The sequence below is a fragment of the Haplochromis burtoni genome, unplaced genomic scaffold (assembly GCF_018398535.1).
Source record: "Haplochromis burtoni strain Fernald_Lab_line unplaced genomic scaffold, NCSU_Asbu1 Contig_32, whole genome shotgun sequence".
Taxonomy (NCBI): domain Eukaryota; kingdom Metazoa; phylum Chordata; class Actinopteri; order Cichliformes; family Cichlidae; genus Haplochromis; species Haplochromis burtoni.
In genome coordinates this window covers 2,780,094-2,805,664 of record NW_024582393.1, presented here as the reverse complement: position 1 = coordinate 2,805,664, position 25,571 = coordinate 2,780,094, and the positions used below count along the sequence as shown (strand labels likewise).

General features: G+C 41.3%; 2 protein-coding genes across 19 annotated transcripts in view; one reads left to right on the top strand and one right to left on the bottom strand.

Moving 5' to 3' along the window:
* cast (calpastatin) overlaps positions 1 to 4,795 on the bottom strand; it is a 31,147-nt gene extending 26,352 nt beyond the window's left edge. For 2 of the 18 annotated variants that reach the window (XM_042219415.1, XM_042219422.1), the window contains exons 1-2: positions 3,588 to 4,040; positions 2,840 to 2,929 (exon numbers count right to left, since the gene is read on the bottom strand). In XM_042219415.1, the coding sequence (XP_042075349.1) occupies positions 2,840 to 2,929; positions 3,588 to 3,617 (120 nt within the window). In that variant the 5' untranslated portion in view covers positions 3,618 to 4,040. Of the gene's footprint in view, positions 1 to 3; positions 2,800 to 2,839; positions 2,930 to 3,587; positions 4,052 to 4,366 lie in introns of those variants that run through there. The other 16 variants (XM_005918685.2, XM_005918682.2, XM_005918688.3 and 13 more) reach the window with 13 other exon arrangements.
* A 6,564-nt stretch (positions 4,796 to 11,359) lies between these two features.
* pcsk1 (proprotein convertase subtilisin/kexin type 1) lies at positions 11,360 to 25,016 on the top strand. Its single transcript, XM_005918664.3, has 14 exons — positions 11,360 to 11,790; positions 12,771 to 12,875; positions 12,962 to 13,084; positions 15,922 to 16,068; positions 17,152 to 17,228; positions 18,014 to 18,102; positions 18,984 to 19,156; positions 19,583 to 19,795; positions 19,887 to 19,987; positions 20,078 to 20,311; positions 21,482 to 21,639; positions 21,725 to 21,858; positions 22,017 to 22,178; positions 22,918 to 25,016. The coding sequence occupies exons 1-14, from the start codon at positions 11,608 to 11,610 to the stop codon at positions 23,326 to 23,328; spliced, it is 2,310 nt and encodes a 769-aa protein (XP_005918726.1). The 5' UTR covers positions 11,360 to 11,607; the 3' UTR covers positions 23,329 to 25,016.
* The last annotated feature ends 555 nt before the right edge of the window (positions 25,017 to 25,571 follow it).

Here is a 25,571-nt window from a genome sequence, read left to right as displayed (position 1 = left end):
CACCTGCTCCTCCACTGCCACATCCTGCAGAGCCGGGGTGTCCCGTGGGCCTCGGATCCAGCTCAGTATCTGACCCATGTTGGCTGAACGTGTCGTTTGTGTGAGTGTGTGTGTGCGCGCGTGTGTCAGCCTCTGCCTTGTCTGTCGGCTTGCAGCATGTTTCCCTGCATCAAACAGGGAATGGACCCAGACAGAGAAAAGGGGAGGGCAGAAGGACTAAACTGGGCGTAGTCAGGGAGAAGAGGATCTGATGTGGAAGTCACAACCGGGAGGGGCGTAACTCTCCGGGCTATACTAGGAAGTGAGCTGACCATGGGCTGACACCCACTTAAAAGGGGGGCAACATGTGAGCTTCTGCTTGGGGAAATAGATCCAGCTTTAACGCACACGGTGGCACACATGCACGAAGATATGCACGCAGTGGTGTTAAAAAATTTACTCAGCATACCTAAAACAGAACCGGTTTTATTTGGGACAATGTTCAAGTTACACATTAGCAAGAACACATCTAGATATACGATAGTGCACGAGCCTTGAGCACACATGAGCGCATACGTCTATCCACACTGCATATATAAAACAAGAGACCAACTTTTATATTCTGCCTGTGTCAGCTATTTTCCATGACAGAAGAGGCCGAAGCTGAAATCTTCAATTCTTTTCTGTATTGCAGTAATAAAATCTGCGAAGGATAATAGCAGGAAGAGATACTGATTAGATGCAGGCTAATCTCAACATCTAGTTGAGCCAAAGAAAACCTGTCTAATGACAACAGAGGAGATTTCATCATGTCTCTCTGCACCACGGCCTGAGCAACAAACAAGGTGTGTTAAAGAGGAATGTAGGGAGTGTCTCTGTGAACACATGACTGAAGCATGAAACACGGGTGTTGGGCTTCTGAAACTTCACCAGTGTGGTCCCTTTTTTCAACTTTATTAATAAGAATTATCCCAGAAGAACTGTGGAAAACATGAAAAGTAAACTGAGAAACATCGGAAGGCAATTAAGTTGCAAAGGTGATGAAAACCAATGAAAGTGCAATCCCATCCATACCTATGGGGCTGTACCTCACCTGTAAAGTGTGAGTTTATCTGTCTCTCTGAGTAGTTCTTGGGTGGGGTGTGCAAACAGTGCAGCCCCTGAGTGAATCACTGTGATGGAATCAGTTTGACAGGCAAGCCTTTCACTTTTTGAGCGTTTTAACGGCACACCTTGGAAAAATATGACAATCACGCACCCTACCACTAATCACTTTAAATCAAACAGACAGAAACTGACACTCCTATTTGATCTGCAAAAAGCTACAAGTGGTGAATCGGCCCTTTATGCACAAAGCACACTTTGAGGATAATCCACTTGTTTTCAACAATGCAATGCGATACTGATGATAACACTCTCGCCTGAGAAACCCCATCACCTCTTTGTTTTTTTAAAAAGGACATAACATTGTAAATGCATACCATCCGTCTGACACTATTAAAAACAGATTAAATCAACAAACACTATGAGCTAGAGACCATCTGTACCTGTGAATATTTATATTATTGTACCTAATATATTATTGGGAAAGTACTCAGGGAGATATGAGGTGTCTCCAGGATCATATTGTGCAATGATGGTGCATGCACAGAGACACACAGGCTGTCCATAACTCATTACACACTCCCTCTGAGACTGACATATCTCTTTCAAAGTGTCAACTGATCAAACCTGCAAAACTAGCTCATCGGCCATGTGAAGCAAACTATCCGTTCCCATAATCTCACAAAAACTGGTGTGAACCTGCAGCGGTTGTGGGGCATGTGGTAGTCTTTTTAAAAAAAAAACTCTTTTTCACCTAGACTGAGGTTATCAGAGAATCAGCAGATAGCAGTATGCTCAACATATTTAACTGTGTCAGAAAACAAAATAGCAGATGTTGTCACCAACGTGCTGGTGTAAGAGAGCATAAAGTGGGTAACTGGACTCCCTGTGACCAAAGTGGCATTCATCTTTATATTTAGATCCACGCTGCACTTCAGTCACCTATAAGCTCCTCCTGTCGAGCTGCATCAAATGTATGGACCATGATCAGATGTCGACAGAAGCCTGTATTTTGTTTTTCTTTTCTTTTTTAGAAAACAAGAATAACAGAATTTATATTGTGCTGCAGCTAAAGATACTTAAAAGTTATTACAGGTAAAAGTGATCCTTGATAAATGGCTTCACGCGTGATTCCTAAAGTTGTCAGTCACAGTAAATTACTCTTAACAATCACAAACATGTACATTCTTTTTTTTATTTAAGTAGCAGGTTAAATAAGCGTGCAGGCTCAATGTGTCTCCTGATTTTTGGGTAACAAAAAAGACATGCAGTCCTTAAACATCTGCAGCCAAAAGCAGCACTGCCCTCAGCAGAGGGAGACAAACACAAAGAGTTGAGTTTTGTTCCCATCTATCCTGCAACTCCAACTCTTGACCCACAAAGAAAAACAAAGATAAGATAGATGTGAAATATTCAAAATGTCTGGAAAGACCACAGTCTAATTTTCAGGCTCTGATAGCAACTGCAGCTGAAAATTCAAACTGTAAATATTGTCACCTACTTGTTTGCATCTACATTAACAGGCCAGTGGGTTCAGCGGTGATTCTTTTTTACAGCTACACTTCTACTTGTATCCACTCTCAGTTACTGGGCAGTATTGAGAGACAAAAATCACACAACAGCCCCTATCTTTTAATGCATCCTGTGAGGTTTACATGGAGCAAAGTAGCTGACTGCATCCCCGCCCTGTTTTAACCTTGAGCTGCAGAACATTGCTGAAGGCATTGTGTCATTCAGGAGAAAATGAAGTCAGTACCTTGCCATAGTAGGACCCTGCAGTGGGATAGAAGGCTGAAGTCTGTCTACTCTTTTTGACTTCAGCTGTGCAAGGATCTGCTTTTCCATGCTACAAACACACACACACACACACACAACAGTTTGTTAGGGCTTTTAGGGTGAGTCAGTTGTTGGCATTAAATTAAACACAACTTCTGGACAGGAAGCAGTGATTTCAGTCTATTGTGTTACTGTGTTGGTGCCTTATTTTCTAGCTTTTCCTCTTTTTCTTTTTTTTTGTAACATTTTTGTAATATTCTTAACTGTGAAAAAGGTCTGCTCAAATAGATTTTCATAGTTTGTAGCATTAAGGTATGTAAGCAAGATAACACCAGCTCATTAATTGCATTGGTTAACATGCTAAAATGTTCATTATTGATATGCAACAGTACCGAGACACAATAACTGGAGATAATCCAGATGTGAAACGTGAGGGCTGAAGGCCGTTTAAACAGCCACACGCCCTCATGTATGAATAGTGTTTGACAAAAAGTGGGCGAAGTCTTTTCAGCACTTTATTTCGGTTCTAACAATATCTTGTACAGCCCACAGAGCATCCAGAACCGCTCCTACACTTTCAGACTAGCTGTTCGGGTTTTCTGCAATAAAAGCACACCTGGCGTCTAAAAGGGTGCCAAGATTTACTTTGAAAGTGCTAATGCCAGAGGCTCAAATAAAAGAAAGAGGGAGAAGAAGGTGAAGGGGAAAAAAGAGGGCGATGTACTCACAGTACTGCTCCAGTATGCCGCATACGCCATGAGAGAGCAGGAGGTGAAAACAACTGTCCGAAATAAAACTTCCACTCTGCTACAATGCCGCTCTCTCCTGTCTTCACTGACAGATATCTTTTCTCATACCTTGCCGAACAGAGCGCCACTCCCAGCAGACACCAAATTATCGCCACACACTTCTGTCCGGGGTGCAATTTCTGACTCAGAGAGATTACAAAAGAATTTCACTCTCTAATTTTTTTTCCAGTGAAATTTTCTGGTTCGCATAAACAAAAACAATCCAGCATTAACCTGTAGGCCTGGCATTAAACCACCCCACTGACTCACATCACCACACACACACACGGTTATATTTCCAAAGAAGGAACTTCGTAGATCTCTATTGTGCTTGTTTCTGGCTCAGTGGTGCGCGCTACCAGGGGGGGCTTTACGCAATAGCCCATAGTTACAAAAGATGACATGAAAGCCTTATAGGCATTTGGCACTGGCAAATCATTCGCGACGCCGAGAAAAACCAATTACTGACATTATAAATAAATCAACGAGCCCTGAGCAATTCCTCTGCAAACGATGACACAGCCGCGCTCTAACATGTGCAGAACAGTTTCTCGCTTGAGCACATATATGGCAATGGGATGCAGTTTATCAGGTTAACTCAGTATCAACACTTCTGCAGCTTTGTCTAAGAATAATCAGCTGTGATATATCGGAGATGTTTACATCTTTAAACACATTAACTGAATTCCGCATGTCTCTAAAAAACGGAAAAATCCTACCTCGTCCTTTGCTTCCTTTGTAGCTTTATGATGGCCATGGCTTCTCTTCTTATGTGGCATCTTCAAAAATCTAAATGGATGAACTTCTATTCAAAGTTTCGTTAGTGCCCTCAGTTCTCTTTGGGAAATCAAACTCTACAGACTGACACACAGCCTTTGGTTTTAATTAGGCTGCCCCTCCCGCTGAAAGAGCTTTCGTCCTTGATGATTAAAGTAGTTGGCAAAACCAGAACATTTCTCAACGTGGAGTTTATTTAATCGCGTAAGCATGTAAGGTCTCGTTGGTCTGCTGCTTTTTAGGATTTATAGTGCAGACTGGTCCAGAAACTAAGCCAAAAGTTACCCAAGTACACACAAAACTCTAATTTGATCACGTGAATGGGAAAACTCAGTGTTCAGCGGAAATAACTGGGATCGGTTGGCATTCACAAATGTATTCTTTTGCATTTTAAACAAGTATCCAACACATTCGCTTCAGTTTGGGTGTGTGAGAGGAAACGCCCCACAGCTCCAGGAAGAGTTGACTCACCCCTGGTTATTTTTCCCTTCCCAGCAAGATGTTTTTCTTGACACAATGCTGCCCTCTGCTGGCTAAACCGAGTACAGTCTGGGTCAACACGAAGCAACAGCAGCAGCAGCAGCAGGTTTGAATACAGTGTTCAGTGACGAAATTAGCCTTTTCTATGGCGATGTTACTGGTTGTCCATTCTGATCTAGTTTCTACGTGACAGAAAAAATGTCCAGTGTTAAAATTTATCTACTTATAATTGCATTTAATCATATTATAAGTAATGCTCTTATTTTGAAAACCGCTGCAACGCTTTCAGTATAATGAATAATGCGAATGTTTGACAAGAGGTTTTGGTTTTGGCCTTCACCCGAGTGAACATAAAACATTTAACAGACAACATTTTCAGGGGGGGGAAGAACAAAGGCTTATTTTGATTGCTCTGAAAGAATCTCGTTTGAATTTGAATCGGCAGACACCGCATGGCCTTCACGAGGCAATCCTCCGTGAGATTTGTGTCCCTTTTACGGTTTTGTGCCAAAAAGTTCTCTTTAGAAAAAAAACCCTCCATATTTTCTTCTAGATAGCATGTAGTCATCATGTTTTATGAAGGGATTATATATAAAATAAAGAGATGTAGAAAGTATCTTTAAGACTCTTTTTCGAAATCTACATTATAATAAATTCAGTGTTTTTTGGCCATTAAAATTCTTTATAGAACTGTGATAATATATTTTTGGGAATTTCTGCTTCCCTGTTGGCCAAACCTTGAAAAGAAATGTCAGCGGCACTTCTTATCTGTATAAATAAAGGACAAAATCATGTTGCAAAAAACTGCTGCATCTTTTAACTTGACATGAATATTCTTTCTGGCTCAAAATGACTTGATATTATTCATAAAGGATGTGTGTGACTGCTCATAGGTCAATAAGTCATTTACAACAGTTTAAATAAAGGCAAACACTTTTTGGCACAAACTGGGGTGCTTCACATGTAGGGCAAATGTGCAAACCAACACTCAGTCATGTTCAGTAAATATCAGGTGATGGGGCTCCTTCAATGACGTGACAGCATGGAAAAATATTTTGTTTACACAAGCACCAACTCACTAGGGTTTAGCTATGTCAGCTTTTTTCCACCCTTTAAGCACTAAGTTGGTCGTAGCATTAAGAAGGTTACTGATCACACTGCAAATTAAGTATCACACAAGATGAAGACCGTTTAAAGATGATCTGTTGAATGCACTTCTCTAATGTATAATATAAATATATATCCTTCTTTGAGAGTTGTTTTTCCATAATAGACAGTAATGATAACTTTAAAACTGTCAACAATACATACATAGATACATACTGGCATAAACAAAATTTTGTATGCAGCGGACATGCAGATTAGATTAAATGAGCCTGAATTGGATATTCTGTGGTCTCTTTTATCTATTTGCTTTCTCCAGCGACTCCTAATAACACATTTTCTGACATCATAGATGTTGAATTTTTTGCAGGTTATGCGAGATTGTTCACCATACCTAATATGTTCATGTCTGTGACACATCGATTCAAAACATTTCGTTTTAAATGTATGGATCATTACAGGGTAATTTTTTTCAGGACTGCTTTTGTGTTTATGAAGTTGTTTACTTTAAAAAATGAGAAACTATCAGAACAGACGATTTGACTGACATCTTCTTCTGTAAATTAAAAGAGACCACTAGATAAGACACCAAAGAAGTCTACAAAGACGATTGCACCCCAATGAGTTGCACTTCCTGTCTAATCTACCCGTCAGCACCAAGCCTTTTCCACATTTTATCTACTTCCTGTAAATCTATGCTTCCTGCATCTCTGTTTTTCAGTGCTGACATCCCTGAAGTGACGTGACTGACTAACATGTCCGAACAACACTCTGATGGCCTTTAGAGACAAAGTCCGTTTGACACCTGCACGTCCCGATAACAGTTTAAACTCCATCACACCCCCACATCAATCAACTGTTTCCTCACTCTATCAATCTCAATCTGTCTGACACCAGAAAGACAATTTCACAGCACCCTCTGATAGCACATGGCATTTGTGCAGCGTTGATTGAACTTTGGGGACGTGAATGATTTAATCAAAATCTTAACCTTTGCTTTGGTTAACAGTTTAGGTTTTCTTATATTCATTTACAATAGCTAAAAGATTACGCCAAACATTGCGTCAAAATAGTGCAACATTGCCTGCACAAAGCAAGGTTCAGATTGCAAAATGTGGCTGGGGACATTTCTCAGTGATGACTAGTTAAATTGCACTTGTAGTGTTTTCTCCTAATAGCAACACAACACCGCAGTATCTCCTAGAAACCAAACTAACATAGGTAAACTTTTGTTTCGGCCAAGAGCTTTATCTGAAAATCATCATTACAGATTACATTACATTTTGGGATGTTCAGTAGTATTTACAGGGCAGTATTACAGGTCTTATTAGCTTTTGTCTGCACAGCATGTCTGTGTAAAAATGTCGCACTATGACTTCAGCTAAGCAATAATCTGACACATGCAATGTAATAAAGGAGACACTTGTGAACTTATTTCAAATGAACTGTAGTCCTTCTAGACAACTTATTGAGACGTGTGGGTGAAGATGTGTCACACGCTTGTAATGTGGGTTGGCATGGCAACCATGTGTCACAGCCTGCAGGTTCCATTGGTTACTAACTTGTATAACTTGTAAGGCATCTCCTCATGTCACAAGTATTTGCTTTGTGTTTGCTGCATAACAGACTTCAGCTGAATGCACTATGAATATAATTCATCATTAAACTATTTCATTATTGTTCATTTTTTTATGTGCTTGAAATTTGATCTGTGGCTCTTAAAAAGTAACATGCTCATAAATCACTAAACAACCTAGAATATTGTTACTGCCACTGAACCATGAGAGGGACAGGAAGTGCAGCTCAAGTCGTCACATCTATTTGCCACGCCTAATTGATTCGGGGATGAACATTTGTGTGTTGAGGTGGCTCTACAGCCACCTCTGCGTCAACCTCCAGCTAAAAGCTCCTGCTTTCCGTCACTGCCTGCCTGTAGAGCTGGAAAAATAATTAGCTGACGAAACACGGCGGGACCTTGACCTCATTTCGATGAACTCATTGTGCATATCTTTTTGGTAAACTGGTGTGAGTGTCCGCTCAGCGGAATAAGGAAAGGAGGAGGAGTAAGCTCACACCACTCACTGAAACACGCACACATCCCAGAGATAAAAGCAGAGGATGCAGAGAATCGATGACAACCAAGTCAAAGATTCAGTGATCTGTAATGAAACCATAATCCCCTGAAATAAACTGCCCAGCTTGCTCATATTCCTGCAGCTCTTCAAGTCTGTGTCCGGCTGAGTGTGCCTCTGTGGTCAGAGCAAACAGTGGTTGCTAGGTAAAAATGGATTATACTGCAGATCTGGTGCAGACCTGTTTGCACACTGCCAGATGACCAGACATATCAGTCATTATCAGCTCTGACAAGTTTAGAGCACAATGACTAACAAGCTCACTCTATAAAAAAAGAAAAAAAAGAAGGGAAAACAGTGTACACTGGAATGAATAAGTCTATTACTATAGTAGTGTTTTTATTTTCATGGTTCTTTTGTGGTTCTTTATTTATACAGTTTGTGTGCCATGCACTGCAGCTAAACAATTTCTATTATGTCCATAATCATGGTACTTTTGCCTCTGGGTCATTGCACCTAAATGCAATCAGAGCACACTAAAACAGATTTTCCATTAGTAAACAAACTCAACAGCATCTGTGGCTATATAACTGTTACAAATAGCTACCTGCAGTCAGTGGGGGCAGCATTGTATTTTTACATGGAAAAACTATTTTCTTTCTAGATTGTGCAAGACAACATTTACAACCCATATGCTGGTTTGGATTCGTTTTAATGTACCTCTGCATGTGTCACACCGTGACGACAGAATCTGAGGTTCACAGGATTTATATTAATTATAAATCTAGCAACTCTGATGATGCTTCACACAATTATTAACGCCGTTCCACATAACAACAATTCTTTCTATAATACCAAATGTTGCATGGTTTGCCTCTTTTAAAAAAAAAATGTATTGTTGCATTATCTTTGACAAAATCTGTAGATAATTTTAGGGACTCAACACTGTCCAGTGTATATGGATGTATTTTTGCCATATTTGTGTTTGATTTTATATTTACCAGACTAACAAATACAATGAACTCTGTAGCTCACAACTAGGGCTGCCACAAATGATTATTTTGATAGTTGACTAGTCACCGATTATTTAGTGGACTAATCAGATCATCATCCACTGGACGTAAAACGTACAGCTTATTGCACCAGCAGCATCTGCTCTATCATTAGCTTACAGCTTTAAGTGTTTAAGGTATGTGCTAACTAAAAATAAAGACATGCTAGTTTATTAAATTTTAATGAAGTTTGCAGATTGTTTAGGTGAAGTTTAATAAATTCAGCCGTCTGCTCCTTCCTATCTAAAATATAACGGGACACCGGAGTATATTCTCCAGCATCTCACACTTCTGATAATCAGCTGTCTGCTTGATGTTTACTCAGCTGTGTAAAAACTATAACTTTAATCTCAGCCAAACCGATTTACTCAGGAACAAATAAAATACTGAAAAAAGCCAAACAATAACATTTTAAGTTATCTAAGTGACTCATACATCATGTTTAACCTGAGAAGCGAAAGACAGCGGTGGGTTTGAAAACGATTTGCCGGGAGTCCGGTGCTCTCACGGCTCTAGTGAGCCTTGCCCCCGGCTAGCTATCGAGCTAGTGGGTAACAGACGTCTCCGAAAACGTCGGAGCGCTTTTGAAAATATGTGGTGTCCTGATAAACTGAGCAGATATTTGAGGTTTACACAGCTACATTCTCGCCTGAAAATATGTTAAACGTTTATTTTGTGACCCAGAAAGAATAATAAGAGTAATATTAAAACTAACTAGCTGCCGCCATTGTTGACAACTGAGCTGGGCTGCGCTATGAATTCTGGGACACAGCTTCTTCTTCTTCGGGGTTTAACGGCAGCTGGCATCCTTGTACATGCAGTGCTGCCATCTTCTGTTTCAGTCCGTTCTTACACTCTTAAATCCGACTACTTATTCCTGTGTCTTTTGTGATCTTACAAAGCTTCAAACAACGCGTTGACTATTAAATCAGTCGTCGATGATTTGACTAGTCGACTAATCGTGGCAGCCCCTCATGTGAATTTAGTGACCAAATATACACATATAAAACAAATATTCAGAAAAAGACTATTTAAATCACAACTAATCAAAACTGCAAATAGACACTAAAAATATAACCAGACTAGAATCAACGCACAATAACCTTTAAATATTCTCACTTAATGGCAGCACTGTCAAAACCTTTGTATCATCTGGTTTAGATACAGGGTGAAAAAAACACAAATATGAGAATAATAAACATTTACATCCTGTGTGTGCTTATACCAGAAAGATGCTACTAATGTCACCTGTCTCTGAGCAGCACTGCTGTTTCTGTGACTCTCAGATCTTCAGTAACTATCAGATTTCCTTAGAAGCAGTTTTATATAATATTTATGTAAAAATAATTATAATTATATACAGGGGGAAAGAATGAAACCACGTTATTGTCTCAGCAGCTTTAAATCAGAATATTGTACTATTGTGAGAGCAGTTTCTTATATTTAAAGTATAGCTTCCTTTTAGATTATGATTTCACTCTGCTGTCAATGGACTTACGAAATATGAAGCATTATTACTGTTGTTTGACAGCCATGTCCACCTCCACCTGCTGCACTAAAGCTGTATCAGTCATTACGCTCTTATCGTGTAAGCTGAAATAACATAATGCTGAGCTAATAAATAATAAATTGTCTGGTTCCATAAATATAATGTTGGGATTTTGTCCTCAGTTAGTGGAAGAACCATTTCCCCCTTACGGGCAGCTCCGTGTTTGCTTTAGTTTTATCTCCTCGTTCTCTGACGTGAATCAGTGGTGTGGACGAGGAGCTGTCCGCGGTGCTGAAACCGCTTGCGTGTATGTGTGTGTTGGCAGAGTGGGATGTTTCGTGAACTGGGACAGATTTCCCTCATCCACGCTACGAGGTGCATCCAAAAGCACACGAATAAAAGCACAAACAAATGCGTGTACGAGAGACTGCGAGGACATTTGGCTCATAAGGATAAGCCACCTTAAAGGGGATCACATAAGACTTCTGTTATTGTTGTTTTCTTCCCGGTGTCTCCTCTTTCTCCTCCTCCTTCTCTTCCTCTGGTTGGGGTGGGGGGGCACTGAGAGATATTTTTAGTCCGAGCCCCCCACCCCCACCACAGTTTGAGTTACATCCTCGGAGACTTGCGCTCACATCCCACCAAAGGTAGACGCCAAATTGACGTCAGAGCACCAGTAATTTGACGTGTGATCACCTCCCTCCTCCCCCTCCCCATCCCGACCACACGCACACCCATGCAGCGCACAAGCCATCCCTCCCCATCACCAGTATTTCCTCTCCTTGGCGGACCAATAACGCGCAGTTTCACTCTCCCTCCATCTCAGCCAGCGGTTTCTTCAAGAATAAACTAAAAAAGAAGAAGAAGATTTATTTATTATCACTGCACGGCGTTCATATCTGAGAATTCTGGCTGCTTATCCTGTCTTGGAGGGAATCAAAGCATCTTTGTAAATATTTTTCCTCTCTGGTTGAATTACCTCTGACATGGAAGTGAGATGTCGTCCGGTGGTGATGTGCTGTGTTTTTGCCGTTCTCTGCTCCGCGCTTCCCCGACAGTCTTCTTACGGGGACAGACAGTACCTGAACGAGTGGGCAGTGGAGATCCCGGGCGGGCTGTCCGCTGCGGAGGCGATCGCCAGAGAGCTGGACTACGAACTGGTCCGACAGGTAGGCACCAACGCCCAGCGGCAATATGCGTGAACGAGTCTAAAATTAACTGTGTATTGGCAGTTTCCGTATTTGGCAAGAAATGAAGGCAAACTGGAACCAGTACAGAATTGTTGCAGGCTCGTTTTCATGTAACAAACAGCTCATTTAACAGTTAGAAATCTGAAAGCAGTGAGTGAAAAGGTAATTAAACGTGGTGCCGACAGTACAGGCTGTGGGCTGTGCTCAAACAACAGACCAGCAGGATATAGCTCTGTCAGTTACTCTGGTTTTTCTTGGTAAAGCCATTAAAGTTGAAGCTTATTGGTTTAACGATAGCCCTAAAGCACACACTGCATTTTTCATTAGAGGAAAATTATTTAATCAAGCTATGACTCACTGTTTACATCCTTCTGGTAACCCATACCTGGGAGTCAGGGTTTTAATATCCCTGCTGTGTGCATCACTGCTTTTCCTGTTACTGGAGACTGACTAATGCAGACCTATGCAAACATATTACACTGAGTCTCAATTAGAAACTCAATTCATTAATTCTTAGTGATCCCCTGACTTTGAAAAGCAGCGGTCAATGATTAACTGATCTTCCGGGTGTAAATGTTATAAGCAGTGTTCATTTGTGCAGTTTCTCCTACGTGAATTCAGTATGTTAGTCTACACGTTTCCAAAGAAGTTTGAAATAATTGCATTCATCCTCAGTGGAAATGACATGTGATTGGTTCAGCTGTGGAACAGACTACGAACAGTAAACGATAAAAGCTTTAACAACCTTAAAGATCCATGTAATGTATCCAAATGTGAGCTTTCATAGCTGTAGGCCCCTTTTCTGTAGGCACTGCATTTTATTTGCTTCCAGCTGTAAATATTAGAAACAAAAAGTGTAAATAGGCTGATTTCGAATGATGCAGTTGGTCACATGCTGTAAAATGAAATAAATGAATAAAATATCACTCCTATCGCACATCTTGTCTTCTCCTCGGCAGATCGGGGCCCTGGAAGACCATTTTTTGTTCAAGCACCGCAGCCATCCTCGCAGAATGAAACGCAGCGCCAGCCACATCACCAGGCAGCTGTCCGAGGATGATAGGGTGAGTGGATTGTCTCTCTCCTAGTCTAACCTTTAAAGACTGAAAAAAACAAAATCCAATGCCTTCATCTATCTGTGTATGTGTAGGTGTTGTGGGCTGAACAGCAGTATGAGAAACGGCGCAGCAAACGAGCATCCCTCAGGGAGTGCAGGGACTGCCCGGTGGACAAGCTTTTTGATGATCCCATGTGGAACCAGCAGTGGTACCTGGTGAGTTACACTGAATTAAGTCTCAAAGTATAAAACATTAAAACATTTTGTACTCACTAGAACTCTTTAAACGCCAGATCTAAGTCGGCAACCACACTTCAACTCACATTGTGTTGTGTACTTTGGGCTTGGTTTGGCCTTCTGTTTGCATGCACCCAGTCTGTCTACCCATGAGACATATATCCCAAAGCCCTGTGAGTGCTGGACAGCTCCCTACAGTTTCTGCTCTGTCCCCACAGAGCCCTTGTGCTTCGAGAGGGGGATTAATGCATAAATATATATGCAAAATTTGCACTCTCCGGTCTACAAAATGAACAGCAAACGCTTCCATTTGTTCCCATAACCTCTGCCCAAAGAGTAGAGGAAAAACATGACAACAGTGAAACAATAGCATGGTATCAAGCAGTTCTTGCCAAAAGAGCCATTTGCTTAATTGGTTATCCAGTCCCTCGTGGAGATGAGAGGGATGGAGAGACTATAATCCAGCGGGATGGTGTAGAGTAGAACATTAGGTCTCAATTTACCCTCAATTGGATGTTTTAGCCCTGTGAGGCCAAGTAGTAGCATACAACAGTACCATGTCACAGCATCATATCCCTTTCCAGATCCATTACTACCATATTCATTTAAACCCTGAGCACAAACTGACCCCAACATCTTCATAGAGTTTGATCCATAAGTTCAGGACTTTTAGCATGGTTGAATGCAAAGTGCCTACTATTGCAGCTGCTTGGGTTTTTGTAAGCTTTTCAGGGCAAAACACAGCTTTTTTCTTGCCTCTTTTTAAAAAAGAGATGTCTGGCTTTTTTACAAAAATCATTCAAATTCTGATTAATTGAATTAATTTTAGCTGATCAATTGAGTCACTGCTTTTTCTCTTACCCAAAAGGAAAAATAATAACCCTTTTTTTTTTCAGAGCGGTCCTTTTATCAGCAAAGTAGGTGAACACAAATGTCGCTGATCATAATAATTTACTGACCCTAACGCTTCTTTAAAGCGATCTGCAACACCTGCCTTACCTACGTCAAAATGGCTACATAACTGTGTGCGGCATATGTGCTGGTGTGTGCGTTTAAGGTGAAAGAAATAGAGAGCAAGGGATGTGCATTACGCTTAGCCCCGACTTTTTTGCACCTGCACTAACTGAACATGAGTCACACGCTTGTGCAGAATAAGAAAACAAATTGAGATGAATCATTTTTGCCGATGAGGGATGATGACACTAATGGAATTGGCCTTAAAGTGCCGCTTAGTGTATTCCCACATCAGCCTGTGTCTGTGCTGCTGCACGGCCCACAAGATATTCCTCCTCAAGCATCATGATTTATTCACTTCCTCCACTCAGCACGGACAAAAGCAGAGGTAGACAAAGCGATGGTCTCAGCCACTATAGTATAATATGTTTGGGTTTTTTTAGCTCTAGTGTATGCACACACAGACACACAGACACACACACATAATAAGTAGATAATAAGCAAAGAAAAAAAAGAGTGCTGAATGGTAATAGAAGGTTGCAGTGTGTGAGTAAAGCAAAGAGGTGCGACAGGTTACAAGACTCGATGATCACTGATGCTGGATTTGAGGTGGAGCTGTGTGACGGGGGCAGAGGCCAGCATAATGGCAGGGGAGGAGAGCTGGGATGAGTGTCGTTATCTATCGTGAGTGGGTGACTGCCTGAATTTAATCAGAGAGTGACTCATACTTGTAGCCTGAAATCCCCCCTGTTTGCGCGGGTGTGTGTGTGTGTGAGTGTGTATCCATGGCTGTACATGTGTCAGTCCACTTTAATTGTGCATCGAGGGATCTTTGTTCTGTGGTTTTAAGTCGCCACTCATTTGTTATATGTGCAGTGAGCGTGGAGAGACTTGAGAAAGCTGCTGCTGTGTTTACCATTAAAATCAATGCATTGCAGGTTACTGAAAGACCCCCTCAGCCGCTGTCAGCATCAACAAGTGAGTCATTTGGTCACACTGAGACAGGCGATGTGTAACTATGTGCTGTCTTGGGCGTACAAGCCGTTCTGACAAACTGCTGGTGAACAAATGTTATGTAAAAGTGTGACAGTTGTTGTGTATTTTCTCTGAGATTTGAGTTCTATTCATTGTCAGCTGCAACTGAGAGGATGGGGTGAAAACAGGGAACTGAGGTGGAAGTCGGGGAGGGAGGGGGGAAAAAAGGGAATATATCACAGGGATGAGTCACATCTTGGGGAAGCGTTCTGCAGTGTCTGTGCATAATGCACAAAGAGCAAAAGAGCAGAGTTCTTTTTTTAGGTTTAACTGTCTCCAGCTCTGAATCATGCTCTTCCCAAAGCAAACAGGCTTCAGCCCTGCTCCCTCTCCATCCACCCCCTGCTGATTTTCCATTTAAAACAGGCTTGATGCACTCCACACTGTGTAATGTTATACAGCCGCAGAGATGGATTTCTAAATATGCCAACAGGGGGATTGAATGTGTGTCGAGGCAAGAAAACCAGAAAAACTGTGGGCTGACACACACTTCATCTCCAGATATTGTTAGGCACTTTGAGGGTTAGGCTAATCAGCCGATTTGATGTTTTTGAAAACACAAAAGCCTGAATTATATGACCTTCCCATAGCAATCTGTTTTCAAGTGGCCCAGCAGTGAAAGTGAAGTGACAAAAGAAATGCCTCCAATTCGGTAATGAATTTCGGTAAAGGTCAGTGGAAGAACCAGGAGACTGGAGAACTTTGACTGACCGTTGCATGATAATGCTTTAACAGCCTGACTAAATGAAGTGGTCGTAGATATTTCCCACGTAATCTAACTTGAAATTACTCGTGTGTCATTTTGTGATGTCGTGCCTCTCTTCCAGCAAGACACGCGGACGTCCTCCTCGCTGCCGAAACTCGACCTGCACGTGATCCCCGTGTGGCAGAAAGGCATCACGGGGAAAGGAGTGGTCATCACCGTTCTCGATGACGGGCTGGAGTGGAACCACACAGACATCTACTCCAACTACGTAAGACACCGTTTCCATGGAGACAGCCTCCGTAGTCTGGGTCTGTCGTTGCCATAGCAATGCTGCTGGTGACACCTTGCAAGACGACTCATAAAGGCAGTATTAAATCATCTATATGATAATGCCTACCTCAGAGGAGCTTTATGAGCTTTCATTTCTAGATCCGAAATGGGCGTTTAACTGTAATGATGATTTCACTGCGAATGACTGCACTCCTAGCAAACAAGGATGCAAAATTTGAAAACATTTGTTGTTCCTCCGTGAATGTTTTGACTGTCTCGTAATTACGAGCCGATGAGACTGAGGGCGACTGAAAAGAAGCTCAAAGAGACATTTCAGTTTGGCATAGTTTCTCTTGTTGAGAAAAACTCTAAAGGCTCCATCTGTGGTTTGGTTTCAAACAGTGCCGTTGCTGTCAGAAGCGAGCAGAAAGCAAGAGAATGAAGGCGGAAGAGACAGGGATTGAGCAAGAGAAGAAGAGAAATGATGTGTGACAGGGGTCATCCACAGGCCTGATGGAAAAGACTCCCACTGTAATCAAGTTAACACTGGTTAATCAACTAGGGCCAATCAAGTGAGACACTCATCCTCAGCGATCAGGGCATATGAGTGGCATGCATTTGCATTTACTTAATGGCAGTCCATTTAAAGATGACAGTCACGGCCATTAAGTTGATGTTAAAGCTGCTGCTGAGAACCAGAAACTGAAAAGAAGCTAAAACAGCTCTGTTTGACTTCCCTTTCAGCTAGAAGATCATTTCTATGATTGACTGCGCTTGTAATGCAGGAGAATGACAGGAATGAGAAAAATGGAGAGCAGATATATCTTGCTATAAATAAAAAGGGCAGTTTGTAAATTCATGCCGCAACCTCCTGCCAAGAGCAATAATTCAGTATGTGTGGTTTCACTGTTTGACCACAACACCTCTTTTCTCTGAACGCAATCATATGTGTTACCATGACAGGAGGTAGGACATGGCGAATCTGTGTTTGAAGCGTGTGTCGTCACTGGCGTGAACCGACCTCATCCCATCTTTTCAGAAATGCCCCCTGACTGTTGTGTTCCCTTGTCACTTTTTCCAGGATCCAGCAGCCAGCTATGATTTCAATGACAATGATCCCGACCCTTTCCCCAGATATGACTCCACTAATGAAAACAAGTAAGTTAATGGCACTGGTATTCTCACTGCTTCATCTGTCTTTCCTTTGTTTGTTTTTTTAACAAAATAGGACTAACTCTTCCTCCTGTCACAACCTGGCTTGTAGAGCCAGGACAAAAAGATGGACACACCGTTTGCCAATTTAAACATTATCAGTTACAACAACTGAAATACAAGCTAATGAGGTGTGTAAATCAACAGGATCAGTGGGGTAGAGTGTGCATGTGTGAAAAGATATTGCAAGTGTTGTAAATTTAGTAAATAACCAAAAATGAAAGAAAAACAAGTGCAGCGCACAAGCAGGAGATGAGAGAGTGCCAGATTTATAGTCTGGAAACACAAGGTCCAGGTGTAGCAAAGACTTGAAACACATGAGAAAAGACTGAAAACAAGGGGCAGGGGTCGTCATACGTAGTTTAGCAGTGTAAATCCTTTCCATAAATAGAGTGTTTCTGCAGTAGCTTCAGATAACGGCAAGAAAATTGAAAAACAGCGCTCACGTTGGACTCACTTTACTCCTGTTTAGGTTAACAATCCTCCCTCTGCCAGCTGCCGCACACGCATGCACATCCACACACTTTATCCTCTGCCAGCAACCCCGAGCTCCTTTGTTATCAGAATACTCCACTCCAGTTCAAAGCCTCCTGGATGAATTGGAGCCAGTCAAACAAAAACACCTCTGTTTTAGCCTCTGCTCTAAATATGAAATTCAATGAGATAAGTTATGTAACTAAACAAGGTAGTGGGTAATGAGTGTTGTTAATTAATTGTGTTTTTCTTCTCAGGCATGGCACTAGGTGTGCTGGGGAGATTGCAATGCAGGCAGACAACAATAAATGTGGGGTTGGAGTGGCCTACAACTCTAAAGTTGGAGGTAAGAGGTTTAGTTTCCCTTTTTTTAGACCCACAGTAGACAGACTTGTAAGGGAAGGAGGGAGGGGAAATTTATAGATTTATAGCTAGACTGTTGTAGATCTCTCCTCTAAGAGAGGGAACAAGGCTCATGAGTGCCAAGAGTAAATGATGATATTTGTTCTCTATTCAGGATTAAAACATCACTCTTCCCATTTAAAATCCCATTTGGGCTTTTTTTTCTTTAGATTTCCTGATGTTGACACTCTGCTGAGAGATGATTGAGGATTTTTGTCCAATGACAAAAACATTTTGACCCAGGTTTAATTATTCATATATTTATTATAAGCCACCTCTTACAGCATCTTTGTCTTTGTGTGTAAACAGATACTAACCCAAATGTTAAAAATATACCACGTTAAGAATCTCAACAAAGTTGGAACACATGTACCACTGTGAAGCAATCCCGTCCTCTTTTAATGTTCTTCTTAATGTTCTTAGTCAGGATGCAAAAGAGCAGAAATGGCCGGGGGTTTTTTCAGTACTCTGGCTGTTATCCTGGGATTTTTGTTTTTTTGGTTTTATTTTAAGCATGTGTGGAGGAAAGACTTCCTGATGGAGGCCTGATTTTGATACCAGATGGTTACATAATGTCAATCTACAAAATTACTCAGCTCCAATCCACTGAAACAATGATCTGCATATTATGGCTCAAAAAATATGAATGGGCAGCAGCAACATCATCTTTAAAATCTAAAGAGAAGAGTTTTATTCATAGCAAATTAATTAAAGTCTTTGACTTTTCTTTCTTTGTTTTAATTAAACCATAATGAATAGTCAGTAACTGACAGTAAGCCCAAGAGTCTGGACACCGCTCTAACCTTCCCGTCTCACTCTGCTCAGGGATTCGTATGCTGGACGGGATTGTGACCGATGCCATCGAGGCGAGCTCTATTGGGTTCAATCCGGAACACGTGGACATTTACAGTGCCAGCTGGGGACCAAATGATGACGGCAAGACAGTGGAGGGCCCTGGTCGTCTGGCGCAGAAAGCTTTTGAATATGGCATTCAGAAGGTATATGATCCAACTGGGAGCTTTGAAACACATTTGGCATTCCTAACAGGAGCTGCTATGTGCAGCAGAAAGGAAGTGTGATTGGAAAAAATCAATATGGACAACATAATTAGTTCCTGAGAATAAAACTGCTAATGACAAAGTGCCATGACTTCCAGTTTATTAGCAAAGATTGGCAGCGGACAGCACTGATTTACTCTCAGACTGCTTTTGTCAAAATAAGACAAAAACTTTTCACATGAAATTTATTACACCCTACACCTCTAAATAATTCATTAAATGCCAACATTTATATATTAGTGTGTAATCCTATATGACAGCATTACAGTGTTTGTACAGTGTCTTATTAGGAGTATAAGCTACAGGGCAATATCTGATAGCACAAACCCAAGATGTGCTTGCTTTTGTCTTTCATGCCTTCTGTAGGGCCGTGGTGGAAAAGGCTCTATCTTTGTTTGGGCATCGGGAAACGGCGGCCGCCAGGGTGATAACTGTGACTGTGACGGCTACACAGACAGCATCTACACTATCTCAATCAGCAGTGCCTCCCAGCAGGGCCTGTCCCCGTGGTACGCTGAGAAGTGCTCCTCCACTCTGGCTACGGCGTACAGCAGTGGAGACTACACTGACCAGAGGATCGTATGTAACCACGTCTGTTTGTGTCACATGTAAGGTTAGATTGTGGCATGATTTTCGTTTTAACGTCATTTGTTGCCTGCTTGGTTTTCAGACCAGTGCCGATCTCCATAATGAGTGCACTCAGACTCACACTGGAACTTCAGCTTCTGCCCCGCTGGCTGCTGGAATATTTGCCCTGGCACTGGAACAAAAGTATGATCTAAAATTTGAACTCATTTAAAAATATATTCATGCCATTGACAGTTTAAGTATTATTAAATGCTGACTGATCTCACTACTCAGTCCTGACCTTACCTGGAGAGACCTGCAGCACATCGTGGTCTGGACATCAGAGTTTGATCCTTTGGCCAATAACCCCGGCTGGAAGAGGAACGGAGCAGGGCTGATGGTCAACAGCCGCTTTGGGTTTGGCCTTCTCAACGCCAAAGCCTTGGTGGACCTAGCTGACCCGGCCACTTGGAAGCATGTGCCAGAGAAGAAGCAATGTATAGTCAGAGATGATTCTTTTCAGCCAAGGTGTGTAAACTTTTACAGCTGCTGCTCCATTTGTCTGCATGGTGTTATTTTTATTTCATGTTGTAATTTATTTTTTTTTATTATTAATTGTTAATGGCAACAAAAGGACAAGATTTTCTGATCAAATGATGCATGATGATACTAGCTGTATGACACGTGCACATTGTAACTAATATATCCCGGACATGATCGTGATTAAGTCCACCACACAATCCAACAATCATTTTCAGTATCTAATTTTAGATATACAGAGAGAAAGCTTGTTCCCTTTTGTCCTGACATGTTGATTCCAGCAGAGCAAACAGACAAACCCATCTGTGTTATTAAAGACACATCTGTTACTTGTTGATTCGAGTCATGAGAATATTAAGTCTTAAGCCTGAGCGCAGGAGATTTCTTTGCAATGAAAATGCACGAAAGCCACAGTCATTTAAATTTTATGCCAGCCTTTACCTTTACGTTTACCTGTTTGTTGAGCATTGGGATTAAGTATTCAAATACATAAGCTACCAGCCATGGAGAAAGTAAAAAAAAAAAAACACCTTCCTTTCCCTCCATCTCACTAGATGTCATGTTTATATTAACAAGAAATCGAAGAAAATTGATCCGTCATTGAAACTTTTAAGAGCATATTGGAAAGACCGACAGGCAGCCGAGGTCAGCTGAGCTGTGTCTTCCTGAAAGTGTCTGTTCTGCAATTTGCTTTGGATTATAGGACTCAATAGCACCCAGTTTCCCCATTACCGCCCAACATCCATGTTTAATCCCGGGGATTTGGCTTTACATTTCCGTCAATGCTTAGTGGGCTACAACCCCCCCTCCAGCTTTATGCCAGCTTGAACACGGAAATCCTTTCATTCATGTCTGGGAGAGATGGGGATTAGCTTTTTTATTTTTTTTATGCAAATAAACGAGCAGAGGTTTCAAATGCCTCATATGCATTTTATATGTGCATATATATATGTGTCTGAACTAACTATAAACTGATATGCAAGCTGTGCAACTAAAGTAGTGCAGGATTTTGTTGTTGTTGTTGTTGTTGTTGTCGTTTTGCTTGTTTTAGCTGAGTTACCTGCAAAAATGAGAAAATGTCACGTATGATCAATTTTTGTCGTCATGAGGAGCTGTTTGCTGCCTGCTGTTTCACTGCTATTTTAATGCATCCCGCAGGGAGCTAAAAGCAACGGGGGAGATCACTATAGAGATTCCAACTAAAGCCTGTGCAGGCCAAGAGAACGCGGTCCGCTCACTGGAGCATGTGCAGGTGGAGGCGAGCATTGAATATACCAGGAGGGGGGACCTACACATCACACTCACCTCTCCAGCTGGTTAGAGACATGCACACAAACACAAATAACACACGCGAGCGAAATGACAAAGCTCTCAAATAATCCCTTTTGGCTTTTCCCTCAGGGACCAGTACAGTGCTGCTGGCAGAGAGAGAGAGGGACACATCCTCTAACGGCTTCAGAAACTGGGACTTCATGTCCGTCCACACATGGGGGGAGGACCCTGCTGGTACATGGACCCTAAAAATCACAGATACTGTGAGTTAAGAATATATATATATATATATATATATACTTATATATGTTGTGATGAAAATCTTCTTTCTACATGTAATCCCAATACAAATTCCACTCTCTGCTATAAGTAAAATTAAGTCTTTTTTATATATTATATATATTTTTCAAACCTTACCCAGTCCGGCCGCATGGAGAACAAGGGTCGGATTTTGAACTGGAAGCTGATCCTTCATGGAACATCAGAAAAACCGGAGCACATGAAGAAACCTCGAGTGTACATTCCTTACAATGCCGTGCAGAACGACCGCCGTGGTGTAGAACATATGGATGACATGATGGAGGTGAGTGCAAGTCCAACATAAATTAAAACTGCAGGTGAATCCCTACGAAGGTTTGGATGCTAGACGATTGACAGACAGTAATAAGCGCACAAAGGAACAGATCAAAGCATCCATTTAAGATCAACTTGAGTCGAAAGCGCGAAGTTTAAACTATGTACCAGTTTTTAATTCTAACAGTGATTGGCAGCTTGATGCATATAAATCCTACACCACAGAATTGGTTCAAAGCCAACACGATAACCGTGCTTATGTTGTCTATTTGGTCGACAAATCTTAGTGTAACAAACACAGAAGCTTTTCAGATGTTTGTTGATGTAGTAATGATCCTGTTAACTATATAAAAGAATCCATGCAAAAACAAGAAATGTTCTGAATCCCAGTCAGTGTTACATTTCAGATAATCTCAAAAGATGTGTGGGAATTGAGCATTAGACTAAGTTTGCGAGCAATTGTTGGTGCTGCTCTCCCAGCAGCGCGGGGCAGGATTAGATTAGGGTTAACACATTTGATAACTTAGACCTCAGAGGGTTAAACGATAAGGAGATGACAGGAACCTTGTTTAGATCTGATAAGCAGTGATACAGGGATCTTGTCCATAGAAACGATTTTTAAACATATTTTACGACCCACAAGAATCAAAACCAAACTTTAGACCTCCTCTTTGGATTATTCTGGTATCACTGTGAGTGTGCCAAACTAATGGCTAGCCTCCTTTCTCTCTTTGTGTCTGCTGTTACAGGAACCAACACAGGCCCAACCTCAGAAGACTGAGAATGCCCAAGCCTCTCCTAATAACTCAGAGAAGGAGATCAAAAAACCCTCAAATTCACCCTTCTCCCCCTCCCTTGCTCTGCTGCGTCTCCTGCAGACGGCCTTCAACCGGCAGACCCCAGCGCTGCAGCAGTCTGAGCCCATTGCCAAGGCCTGGAGGAAGCAGCAGCAGCTGGGCCAGAGCTTCTCTCCCCCTGCTACGAGACTCCCGCCTCAGAAGCTGTACCAGGCTCTGGACATGATCAACAAGTACCGGAGCCCTGAGGACAGTGTCTACAGTGACTACAGTGACGGCTTCTACAGCACCAAGCCGTACAGGCACAGAGATGACCGTCTGCTCCAGGCCCTGTTTGAGATGCTCGACGATGCCCGCAAGTGAAAGTCTAACAGAGCAGTGAGGAGATCTAAGTGGAAGAGACTGTTGGTTTGGGAGCTGTGGAACAAGGTGAAACGAAGAAGGCTGAGACCAGGCACTGGGAGAGGAGGAGGAAAAAAGATACAGAAAAAGAGAGAACTCTTCCTGTTCTGTTGTTCCCCCCAAAATGCTGCATATCTGACCTATTAACCTTCACTTGCCAATCACCTTTTGTAAACAGATATTTAAATTCCTTCATTCAGTGCATAATGTCCAAATGTGATTCAAAGCATCTGCTTTATCTCCATGTAGTGAAAGTAAAAAAAAATCATTTACACCAGACGAAAAGTGGAGTTGGTGGTGGTGATGGGGTTGACGGTGGCCTTTTCTCTCATCTCTTTACTGCCTGCTGAAGCATGCCACCTTTAGAATCTAAGTTTTGTAATAGTAGCTATATATTATCTATATATTATTCAGAGACATGGATTGTAATATGGATTTGTAATTACATCAAAAATCTTGACATTGTGATTCAAAAATCCCATTTCTACAGACTTTTTTTGGCATTGTCCAAAGTTTATGTCAATATGTTTCTCACTACAAATTTATTTGCTGTAGGGGACAAATTGATCCTAATTCAAATCAACATGAATTTAAGAGTGAAATTAAATTTGAATTCGATTAGTCATTTGAAAAGGTTTAAAAGTGTTGACTAAAGATTTATTCTCAGGGTGTCAGCAAACCTCAACAGAGGACTTTTCAAAGTATTTAGAGAAATATATTTAGTGTGACAGATTATTTAGTGTAAAATAATACAGATGACACGATAATACAGACAAAACATTAAAACTAGAAAAGATTATGATAGCAACAAATGACTGAAAGAGCACTGGAAATCTTTTCAGTTGGAGCGAATTACAGATTAATCTTCTTGTGCAATTTGTTTAATTTTGTATGAGTATAATGCTGCATTAAATTAAATATTTTTCTATGGATACCTTATAGGTTATGAAACAATATATAGAGTCTCAAACTATTTATTTTCTTGTGACACAGTTCAGTAAAGTCAGTGTAGTTATAATCACTGCAAATGAGCACTGCCAAAAATCCTGCTCTTACAAAGAAGCTCCTGTGCAAAAAGCTCTTTAATCAGAATTTGTAATATGCCATCTATAAACAGTTCTGTGAATCCTGGACACAATTTTTTTTTTGCATTATTATTTGCAAATAAACCACTTCTCTGGTGTTGTTTGATTTTAATCAATCTATTGACTGACCAAAAGCTGGGTAGAGTAGGGGCTCTGCAGTACAACTCTTAAGCACATTCATGTTGAACGCCTTAAAATATGCTGTAACACATGTGCATACTCATCTCTATGTGATGTAGGTTGGTTTAGAGATGCTAGTGTAAGTGTTTATGACATAAATAGCTATGAAGTCCTTATGCAGAGTCCCTACCCTCCAGCTTGGAGCTGCCCGCCCCCACTGCTCTGCCAGCACAGTGACAGGAAAACAACAATGTTTGGAAAAACGCTTTACATGCACCCTGTAATTTAGCCATTCTTTAGTGTAGTCCATGCTGTTTCCTTTATGTTTTAGTTTCTGGCTGAGACTTCAGGCCAGAGTTGTTTACACAAACCAATGTTATGTTGTGATATCTGTATGGGTGTACAAAAAATTATTATTATTTATCTTAATAAACTGCAAAGTGACTTCTTGTGTTTGTTTGAGTCTCTGGCAATAGGTTAGGGCCACCTTGCTAATACTGAGTTGGATCTCCCTTTTTCTTTCTGCACTGCTGTAATTCAACAAGGTGCTGCAAAGATTCCTCACAGATTTTTACTCCATATTGACATGAGAGCATCACACAGTTGCTGCAGACTTGTTGGCTGCACATCCATCATGTGGCTCTTCCATTCCACCGCATCCCAAAGGTCTTCTATTGGTGACCAATGGACTTTTGAGACAACCTGGGTACAATAAAGTCATGCTCCAAAAACTAGTTTGAATTTTTTAAAGGTTTGTGACATGGTGCATTATCCTGCTGAATGCAGGTGACTACACTGTGGTCATAAAGACACGATAATGATCGCTGACAATACTCAGGTAAGCTGTGGTGTTTAAATGGTGCTCAGTTAGTACTAAGGAGCCCAAAGTGTGCCAAAAACAGACATCCCTCACACTATTAATTCACTAACAGCAGCCTGAACCATTGATACAAGGCAGGATGGATCCATGCTTTGATATTTGCTTTACAGCTGAACATT